This window comes from Sabethes cyaneus, chromosome 2 (assembly GCF_943734655.1).
Source record: "Sabethes cyaneus chromosome 2, idSabCyanKW18_F2, whole genome shotgun sequence".
NCBI classification, from domain to species: domain Eukaryota; kingdom Metazoa; phylum Arthropoda; class Insecta; order Diptera; family Culicidae; genus Sabethes; species Sabethes cyaneus.
Genome location: NC_071354.1, coordinates 53208159 through 53218658, shown reverse-complemented (window position 1 = coordinate 53218658; position 10500 = coordinate 53208159). Strand labels below are relative to the sequence as shown.

The 10500-nt window shown below is 42.3% G+C and overlaps 1 protein-coding gene across 1 annotated transcript; it reads right to left on the bottom strand.

Annotated features, from left to right (window-relative positions):
* Positions 1-8567: 8567 nt before the first annotated feature.
* Positions 8568-10171, bottom strand: LOC128733813 (uncharacterized). Its single transcript, XM_053827620.1, has 4 exons — positions 10027-10171; positions 9798-9959; positions 9450-9719; positions 8568-9381 (listed from the first exon to the last, which is right to left on the bottom strand). The coding sequence occupies exons 1-4, from the start codon at positions 10154-10156 to the stop codon at positions 8735-8737; spliced, it is 1209 nt and encodes a 402-aa protein (XP_053683595.1). The 5' UTR covers positions 10157-10171; the 3' UTR covers positions 8568-8734.
* Positions 10172-10500: the final 329 nt, after the last annotated feature.

Genomic DNA, 10500 nt, shown 5'->3' with positions numbered 1-10500 from the left:
TGGGAAGGTCGAAGAGATGCGAGTCTTAACGATGGGTGAAGTTAAGGAGGTGATCATTTAGCTGAAGGACAATGAATCGGCTGGAAAGGATGGCAGGAAAGGAGTGGAACTTATTATGCTGATTACGTGTCTGCACCAGCTGATTGTAAGAATTTGGAATACTGAACTGTTACCGGCGGATGAGTGGAATAGGGAACTACAAGCAATGCGACAAACAACAAACTGGACTATAAAAACTATCGTGCGATCACTGTTCTCAATGCCGCTAAACAGCTCACGAACACAAACAGTTCTTCCAAATCATTTTTAATCGACTATCATCAATTGCGAGCAGATTTGTAAGGATTTATCGTGGCTTTGTTGAAGGACTGTTAACGAAAGATAAAAAATATTTACGCTGCAACAGATCCTCTAGAAGGGCCGCGAAAACAGTATTCTCACGCACCTGCTGTACGTTGACTTCAAGGCTGCAAATGATACCATCGACCGTAAAGAGCTATTGGAATGCTAAGAACGACGTACGGCGGTGCCCTGGAGAACGGAATGTGCAAACGAAGGATAAACTCGCGCAGTTATTGAGCGAATCCAGTATTCAAAAGGTGACTAAAGCTAGATGGATATGATGGGTGGCCCCTTTTGCAAGAATGCTAGATAATTACGCTGCCATTATAATGTTAGCTTCCAATCCGGAGACAACCGGGAGCGCAGTGAGCAAGACGGTTAGACTAAGTGGAGTGAGATTTGGCAGCGTGTATGCGTTGTCCAAGGAATCGGAGAACGTCAGCCCTTTATCAAGCTGGTTGGATAAATTCGATTCATCAGGCTATGTTTTAGGACGGAAGACCAATTTTCAGCAAGTTTTAATTAATTTTGAAATTACATAAGATAAGAGAAGACCAGAAAAATGTGGAATTTAATTTTTTATTTTTATTTGTTTCTTTTTAATAAACACCACTCGAAAATAAAAAACTTTATTGAATAAAGCTTTAGTTAATTTGAGTCGTACAAATTCCAATAGGTCCAGTCATTATCAGGAAAATTCTCCACTGGTTTCTATAACCACAAAAGGCACGTGTGGTAATTGTTAATTACACGTGTGAATAGTCAGATCAAGTTCAATGATATCACAATGAAACTGTTCGACCCTGCTTTCCATATCGTACTCCAAACCGATGAAGTCTCTCATTGTATGCAAAGCTGTCAAACTGTGGTTGGAAACTGCTCCCGACAGCCGCCGTTCTGCAACCAACTTCAGTAAGCATCGACCGACACACGGTTTGCGCATTGACATAGGTAGTGCATGTGGCAGAATTGTCAATTCAATTTAACTTAACTGGTTGGTTGGTGAAAAAATACACCACTTTTCCTCATTGTTGCGTACTGTTGGTTTTGCGGGACTGGCAGGAAATGTTCACCGAAAGCAACTGATACACTGTTTCAGTGACTCACTTTAGCCGATGATTCCCAGGCTGTAGACGACTGGGAAAAAGCTTTTCTCGTCGGGAACTGACTGTAATATCGGAAAATGGCACACACATAAACCCCCACACTTGCGAATCCTCGTCATTGCATCGTTGCGACGTTCGTTCATTCCTCAACATAACTTGTTTGCTGTCACAATATTCTCACCATCAATGGAAATTCCATCTAGCAATCGAAATCGAATCATGGCATCGTTCATCATGATACAAATGAATCGCAGACGATACAATACGACAACCTTACCGTAAAATATGCAATGCACCCAGCACAGATAACCCATTTATTTAACCGATTTCGGTACACATGAATGCACTTTTCGATGCTTGTCTCCGATCCTGTTTACGACCTGGCGTGAAGTCCACCATGCACTACAGTGCAGTGCATTCCACATAGACCGTGCAATATAAATTTAAAAATATCGATTTTGCTTTCATCGGATAGTTTGCAAAACTGCTGGATGTCCTGCAATGTGGCAGGATACGAAAATGTAGCACACTTTTTGTGTCACGCATCCGACCGACACCACATGTGTAACGAACGAAAAAACGAAATTTTTTTCGCTTTTTCGGCAGATTTTTTCCTCCGAAATTATTATCAAGCATCTGATGATTGGTACTGAAACATTAATCGTTCTCGGGTTTTCTGCCCGAATAAGGTCGAATCAATATTTAATGGCTTAGTCAGTTTGGCAGTTTTTATCAGTGAATGAATTCGCTGAAAAATGACATTTGTGACTCGATGTGACAACGACAGACAACCGGAGGAAATAATAATAATACATATTAAAGAGCGACATGCTCTAATTGCCCGATACATACATGTTATCTCGTACATAAGCTGATGATAATAAACGTCAAAACTGTTGCCGGTCTGCGATGGAGTGTTATATGGTATGGTTAGATCGAGTATTAATTACTCCGAACTGAGCACAGAGTTTAATACTAGAGCGTCATCAATCAAATATGGTACGAGCGCTATTAGAATCTAAATCAAAACCAGTTAAGATAAAATCCTCTGAAATTGAATTGTTGTCCATTTTGTATTTACTCCGATACTGGTAGGGAGAGCGAGGAGAACATATTACAGTTCTTTGTTATTGAGCTAGAAATTTACAATTTAATTTTTAAAGCAAAGTTGAAAATTTTTGTTAGAAAACAAAATGGAACGCCCCGAATTTATTTTTTTAAGGAACAGTATCTTCATTGTACCTTAGCTGAATATAAAATGGACTGTGAGTTAATTTCAACAAGACAAATAAAAGGATAAAACTTTATATTAGTCGGAACAGACGTACAACGCGACACCCCATTGTCCCCTACATGGTTCGGTTTCGAATTATTATCCTGCATGTAGCTGATCTGCTCTCTCTCTCTGTGTATTTTGCAACTGAAATGCATTCGGCGAATGATTTGTTGATTATCCAATAGTGTGGTTTGCTCTGTCCAGACCGCACCGACCGACCGCCGTGAGCCAACGGATATATTTGTCCAACGAAATTCGATCCGGTCAGCGATTTCAAGGAGCATGCTCCGACAGGAGCCGTGGAAAAATCACTCGACGAAATTTTCCGTTTTATTTGTGCGTTTATTTTCGCACACCGCAGTCTTCACAATCATGTTGGCACGAGAAACTACTCAATCGTATTTGCTGAGTGGGTTTGCACGGTGGACGGATGGGCGGTGTGCCACGAAAGCCTGTAGAGTAAATATGAAACGTATACTGTACAAATATATTGAGGCACACTGGGCCAGAATGGAGAAAATTTAGGTTTGGTTCAATTATATGAACAGACATTGTACAGTTCAAGAAAAAAAATCTGTTGCGGAATACCGATTTTCATTTATTGGCGTTGATTTGTCGATGTCCGCTCTCCATATCACGCCATCAAGGGCGACGCTGAACAGTAAGCGCGAAAACTTAATGTTTTGTCGTACTCCCCGAAACGTGCACCTAACACGTCACATACTAAGTAGCAATACTGGTTTTACTGCACACTTATGGTGGTTCTGGTGACCGAAATTGGGCATCAAAACCGCAATAAGAGTGCAATAAAACTCAAATTGTTGGTTGGGATGATTCATGATAGCTTCGATCAGTCACGTAGGTTTGTTCGAGAACATATATTTGTTATCGTTTATGATCTACCAGAGCTATTTTCGATTGACTTCATCATACGCTGCCTTAAAATCATTCCATATGATAAGTTTTGACGAGTCTACCCGCTACATTCAAAATATGTCAAATTAAAATTACTACTGGAACTTTTACGTATGATTGGCATGAAACAGCCCATGCTGTTCCTCCTGATCCCGATCTTCCTCTTCCATCTCAGTATCATACACATTTCGTTCCGTGTCGGCATACGGCATTCGAGGTGAAAATGCTACTCGAGAAAGAGGAGTTGGATTCCTACTGAGCCCAGGGGCACATGCGGCCCTGATGAAGTGGGAACCGATAAATGAGCGAATAACTGTTGCCAGATTCAGAATACGGGTTAGGAACCTTACGGCCAGTGCTATGCGCCAACAGATGCTGCCGACCTGCAGGAGAAAGAGAGCTTTTACAGCCAGCTGAACAGCGTGGTTGAGAAAATCCCGAAGGAGGACATCCAAATTCACATGGGCGACTTCAACGCGAAGATTGGCTCAAACAACGCGGATCTTGAACGCGTCATGGGACGCCATGGCCTAGGAGAGATGAGCGAAAACGGGGAGCTGTTTACAGAATTCTGTGGTAATAACGACATGGTCATTGGTGGATCGCTCTTCCCCCATAGACCAGTACATAAAGTCACGTGGGTTTCCCGCGACGGCCGAGCAGAAAACTAAATCGACCACATCTGCATCAGCCGGAAATGGAGAAGGAGCCTTCTTAATGTAGGCAACAAACGCAGCGCTGACATTGCATCCGACCATCATCTTGTTATCGCTGAGATACGTCTGCGCGTCGCACGTGTCCAACGACGGGAGGAGAAAGTTGGGTGCCGCTACGACGTCCGCCGATTGGAGAATCCTGAGGTGAAAAGGGCCTTTGTTGAACAACTTGAATCTCGAGCCTCGGAGTTGCCACCTGGTGGAACCGTCGAAGAGCAATGGACCGGCATCAAGAACGCCTTCATCACGACCAGTGATGAAACCCTCGGCAAAGCGCGCAGTGGGCGGAGGGAGTGGATTTCGGCGGAGAGAGGCGAAAGCCGGCATTGAGCGAGCGCGGACCAGATCGGCTAAGACAGCTGCCCGTCAACGATACGCCGAACTGGAGAGGGCTGTTAAACGTGCTTGTAGGCGGGACAAGAGAGCCTGGACTAACTCCCTAGCCGAACAAGGAGAAACCGCCGCCGCCAATGGTGATATCCGTTTGTTGTACGATATTTCTCGCCGCCTTAGTGGTGCCAGGATGAATACAAAGATGCCCCTAAAGGACAGAGCTGGTCAGCTATTGACTGACCGTACAGAACAGCTTAAGCGATGGACTGAACATTTTGAACAACTCTTCCGAGTTTCAAATATCAGAGACCAACAAAACCAGTAGCGTACGATGCCTACAGTTCGTCGAATAAATCGCGTGAACTCGGAGGCGCCATCGCTGGATGAAATTGTAGCAGCCATCAAGAGTATGAAATCCAATAGAGCGCCAGGGATAGATCGTATTTCAGCCGAAATACTCAAAGCTGACCCATCTTTGTCAGCCTAGATGATGCATAAGCTTTTCAGCAATATTTGGGAAACCGCAACTTTTCCGGTGGACTGGATGCAGGGCATATTGGTCAAAGTACCTAAGAAAGGAGACCTAACTGAATGCGGTAACTGGCGTGGCATCACGTTGCTCTTGTATTACTCTCAAAGTACTCTGTAAGGTAATCCTCAACCGGATCCAGGAGAAGATCGACGCTACTCTCCGGCGGCAGCAAGCTGGATTCCGTGCTGGCCGATCATGTGTAGATCATATCACAACGCTCCGCATTATATTGGAGCAGATCAACGAATTCCAGGACTCTCTTCTGCTGGTGTTCGTTGACTTCGAAAAGGCGTTCGACCGACTCAATCACGAAAACATCTGGGGCGCACTTAGGCGTAGAGGAGTTCCAGATAAGCTAGTCCATCTCATCGAGGCTCAGTACGAGGCGTTTTCGTGCAAGGCTTTGTCTTGTCCGACCCCATAAGGGTTACTGCTGGCGTGAGACAGGGCTGCATTTTATCACCGCTTCTGTTTCTCATCGTTATGGATGAGATATTATTTGGAGCAATTGACAGTAGACCAAATCGAGGATTGCCTTGGAATCCTCTAACAATGGAGCAGCTAAATGACCTCGAGCTAGCCGACGACATTGTCTTGCTCGCACAACGCCGAAACGATATGCAGAGCAAGTTAGATGACCTCTCCGAGAGCTCCCAAGCAGCAGGTCTCACAGTCAATGTAGCGAAAACTAAGTCTATGGTAGTGAACACTGACAATTCCACCAACTTCACAGTAGCGGGACAACAAGTTGAGCAGGTAGACGTCTTTCAATATCTTGGTAGCCAAACAACGCCCGATGGTGGTACCAAGACTGATATAGCCACACGGATCAGGAAGGCCAGGGGTGCCTTTGCAGGTCTGCGAAACATTTGGCGCTCAAACCAGATCACTCTACGTACGAAAACCCGAATCATTAATTCAAACGTTAAATGTGTACTGCTGTATGCCTGCGAAACGTGGTGCGTCTCAGCGGAGACAACGCAAAAACTGTAGTTATTCATTAACCGGTGCCTGCGATACATCATTCGTGCCTGGTGGCCTGATAACTGGATAACGGCCGATAGCCACAGAAATTCGTGAACGTAGGTGGAAGTGGATCGGACACACCTTGAGGAAAGGAGGGAACGAGGTTTGCATAGAAGCACTCGACTGGAATCCACAAGGACAGCGTAGAAGAGGCAAACCCAGAGGCTCATGGCGACGGAGCTTAGCCAACGACATCCGGGCTGTAGACGAGAACCTGTGCTGGCGACAGGTAAAAGCCATGGCGGGTAACCGTCAGCAGTGGAGCTCTGATTACATTCCCTTTGTTACATCCCGGCGGACATGGACACATAAGTAAGTAAAATTGAATTAAAACTGTAAGCTTAAATTAATCAGAATTCAAGTCTAATATTAGGTCCAATTTCAGTACAAATTTCAAGATCAAGTTGTTTAGTTTCATGTTCAATATTGGGCTCGATTTCATACCTTATATCAAGTCCAATTGCAGGTTTAGTTAATTTAACTTTCAAGAGAAATTGTATGTTCAATTTCAATTCTACTTTCAAGCGCGATTCAAGTTCAATTTAAGGTCAATTTCAAATTTAATATAATTTAATTTCAATTTAAGGTCAAATCTATTTTAATGTCACTTTACAAGTCCATTTTTTAACCTAATTTATATGTTATTTCAAGCTCATTTTAAAATCCATGTCTAAGTTTTATTTCCGATTTCAAGTCCACTATTATCGAATAATTCGAATCGTCTATAAAATTTAATGTAAAAACATCCTCGTGATGTAACTGGGAAGTTCGGAAGGCTGCGTAAACATTGATGCGCTATCCTGCTAGACTACCTGATTTTTTCCAGACGAAAATAGGTCTTTGAAAAGACGGTCACTGACGAACTGACGTGACACGGGCGTTTCATTTTTGACTCACAAGATCTTGCAAGCAAACGACCACTTGCGTACAAGCGAGCGATCGCTTATGTCAAACAGCAGAGCGATGTACAAAGGTACGGGAGACAGCTTTATTGAAAATTCAGTTTGTTCCATCGGAAATCTGTACGATTATCGGAATTAACCCGGTAATTCTTTGTGTATTGCAAAAACAAAGGATAAAGTAATTTTTACAAAGGACTTTATGCATTCACTTGTGCTCTTAGTGTATGTATTTTTGTTTTTTCCTGTCGGTCACACATAGTTAGTGAATGACATTCTGTCAAACCTGTTCTCTACTTTTCTAAGATAAATAGCGATACGTTGTGTAGATGGTGTTACTGTTTAACGTATATATCTGGTATAACTCCAGTTTACAGCCAAAAATTGATCGCACGATCTTACGCTTAAATATATCACGAGCTTGTATGTCGCTCTCCTTTAGCGTCCATGTTTCGTGGCCGTAAGTGCCATAGGAACAATCAGCGTGTAGTAAACTATGACTTTTGTGTGCGCGAACATGAAAACTGCAACACCTTAGCCGTAAAAGATCCTGTCCGCAGTCGCTATTCACCTCTTTACTTCGCGGTGGATCTGCAAGTTGAATTCTCGTAATTTGTCAAGGACGTGTCGCAAGACGAACATTAAATCCGTTGTGGAGCGTCTTCTCGAAAACCAAATTCGTATGCGTCAACGTATGCGATTGAAGAAATTTTGTATACCGAGTTGAAAAGGGTAATAGACGATTCTTACGGCGGTGAAGTAGTTTTCGGCAGCTCTAGGGAATTTTTCAAAGCTATTACACAGAGCCTGGGGAAAAAGTTGAGTTTGAATCCAGTTATAATTGGCCCCCATTATAGCTTGGTTTGATATGCGGATCCTGCAGCTTGGGTAAAGAGGAACGTAATACAAACTTAATAAGCGCTGCTTCAGTGATTCTCCGTTACCTAATTTACCGCTCTTTCCTCTGCAAGTCTTATCTCCCTTGAGAGACTAGAAACAGCTTTGTTTCATTATACTTTCTTTTACCGTCCCCTTCGTCGATTGCATACAACTACTATTATACAAAAATAAAATTGTCGTACATAACGGATCCAGACACTTTTCCCGTAGCCACGTGAGAGGTCCACTGAGAGGTTTGACTCACAGTATTAACGAATGACAGATGTTAAAAACATCTGTCACATCTGTCACATCTGTTAAAAACATTTCTCACAACATTCCAAGAGCAATCTTTCGATTTTCTCGGACATTGCTTAATTCAATAGTACATAACCCTTAAATCAAGCATCGTAGAACAAAGATTCGTTTGTGAAGATACAAGAAATTTTTTTGAGCATTCTAGGAAAAATATTGATTGGGAATACCTAGTTTTTCACAAAAATTTCCGCGGTGGTGGGCAATTCCAATGCAAACTCGGACAAACTTTAATCTAATTCTTTATTTTTTTCTAAATACAGTGGACTCTCGGAAAAGTTAAACGTTTGGGTATTAAGTCGATTAAAATTAAAATTTGATTTTGATTATATACTCATCGAAACTACAAAAGAATTGCAATAGAACTCAAACTGTGACTTAGAGTAACCGCTTGTTTATCTGTAGTGGAGCACATTAGGAGCGAAAATAGTACCGGGAATTGTTCTAATGTGCGGACGGGCGTCTGCTACGCTACAAAAGGCAACTTCTCCAGTCAAACCAGCACGAGACCAGTTGTAATTGACCGTTGTGTTGCCACAGGGAAAGTTATCGGCCTGGAAGGGGTTATTGCTGATAACGAAAACAATAGCTTCATTTTGATGCTTGACAATCTTCCACAGCCATTGTGGTACCGGGATTCCATTGCTGCTGTCCAACGTAACTGGGACACCTTGTATTTCGAGAATGCCATCAGTGCCAGTGTAAACGTCCACGGTCAAGCGATTGTTGCTGGCAAAATTTCGTACGGTATTTTCCAACTTTTTCCAACTGCCGGTATTGATTGATTTCCACATGGGTGCAACATTGATGTAGAAATAAGTCGCCCACTGCCAAGTGTTGAGCAGCATATCTCCATCTGGCGTCAGGTGACCACGCTGCAAATTTGAACTGCTGTTCAAATATGTTTTGGCTACCGACTTCGTAGAATTCAGCAAAGTGGCCAACCTTTGGATTTGCACCTCTGTGTTGTATGCGGTCCGAGGTTGCGATGTTTTCGGAAAACCTTCCGATTTGAAATCCACGCGTTGTGAAATACTTTTACCTAACAAGTTTAATATATGAGAATGTTAAATGAAAGCTGTTTTAAACTTCCAAAATATGTAGACATACTTTTGATTTCCGAACCGTACAGTGTATGATGCGTATACAGAACCGCAGTTTTATTCTCATCGACGCAAGACTCGTATAGATTGAGAAATTTGAGGTTACTCCTGAAACCAACATGCATCAATGTACCGGAGCCAGCACAGGATTGACTTGTAATTTCAACATCACCCGTGGTTTTATACTGGCACTTGATTTTAGAAATCGGTTCACGTTTACCACCAACCGTGAACCGTGTTCCATCGTAACAATCAATAGTATCTTGTGAGCGCCTTGCTGAAAATAAAGAGTTTTTTTAATTCATATAATGTTTATATATAACGATCAATAGTTCTTATTTCTTGGTCTACTTACTAGTAATTAATTTGTTTTTGGGATCAGAGCACAGTACGCCCACGTTTTCACCTTGATACCATTTGAACTCACCACCGCTGGGCACCTCCAGTTGTCCATTTTTGAAAAATACTGGAGCTCTGGAATCCAGTCCATTGCGAATGTTTGTGTTACAGCTAACCTCTGCAGAAGCGGTGCGTGGCAATACGTTATTACAATATGTGAAATAAAATCGAAACAAATATCTCACTGGAAATTGGACTATTTGTTGGCCTAGGTCGTTTGGTGCGATGACGGTGCGGTCGAAATACAGTGCATTCCACGGTGGTTACTAGTACAAGCAGCAATACCGAAAAAGCTTCCTTCGTTAGGTAAACCATATTGAACAATAATAATTTTCCAAGCGATTCTGCATTTTTATAGAAATCTCATGGGTTGTTAGAATATACTAACTGTAACAATTTGTATTTAATTTAACCACCAGTGTCACGTATTTGCACCAAGTGATGCATATTACATTTCCAATAATTTTCACCTGTGCAGTCGCAATATTATCATCTCATTAGTAAAACAAATATGCAAGTGGCTAACTATGAAGTACGTGTTGTTCAGGACTATTAACAAAGCTGTTCACAATCTTGAAAATTATTGATTGCTCGCTTTGCGAATAGATATACCAGTACGACAGACTGTTACTGCAACTTGTGCTAGTATCACTGACAAA

Excerpts from the sequence above, each read along its gene's own strand:
- LOC128733813 (XM_053827620.1), bottom strand. The coding sequence starts at position 10,156 with ATGGTTTACCTAACGAAGGAAGCTTTTTCGGTATTGCTGCTTGTACTA. Across the intron at positions 9,960-10,026 it reads AACAAATAGTCCAATTTCCA|AGGTTAGCTGTAACACAAAC; the intron begins GTGAGATATTTG and ends CCGCTTCTGCAG. Across the intron at positions 9,720-9,797 it reads CAAAAACAAATTAATTACTA|CAAGGCGCTCACAAGATACT; the intron begins GTAAGTAGACCA and ends CTTTATTTTCAG.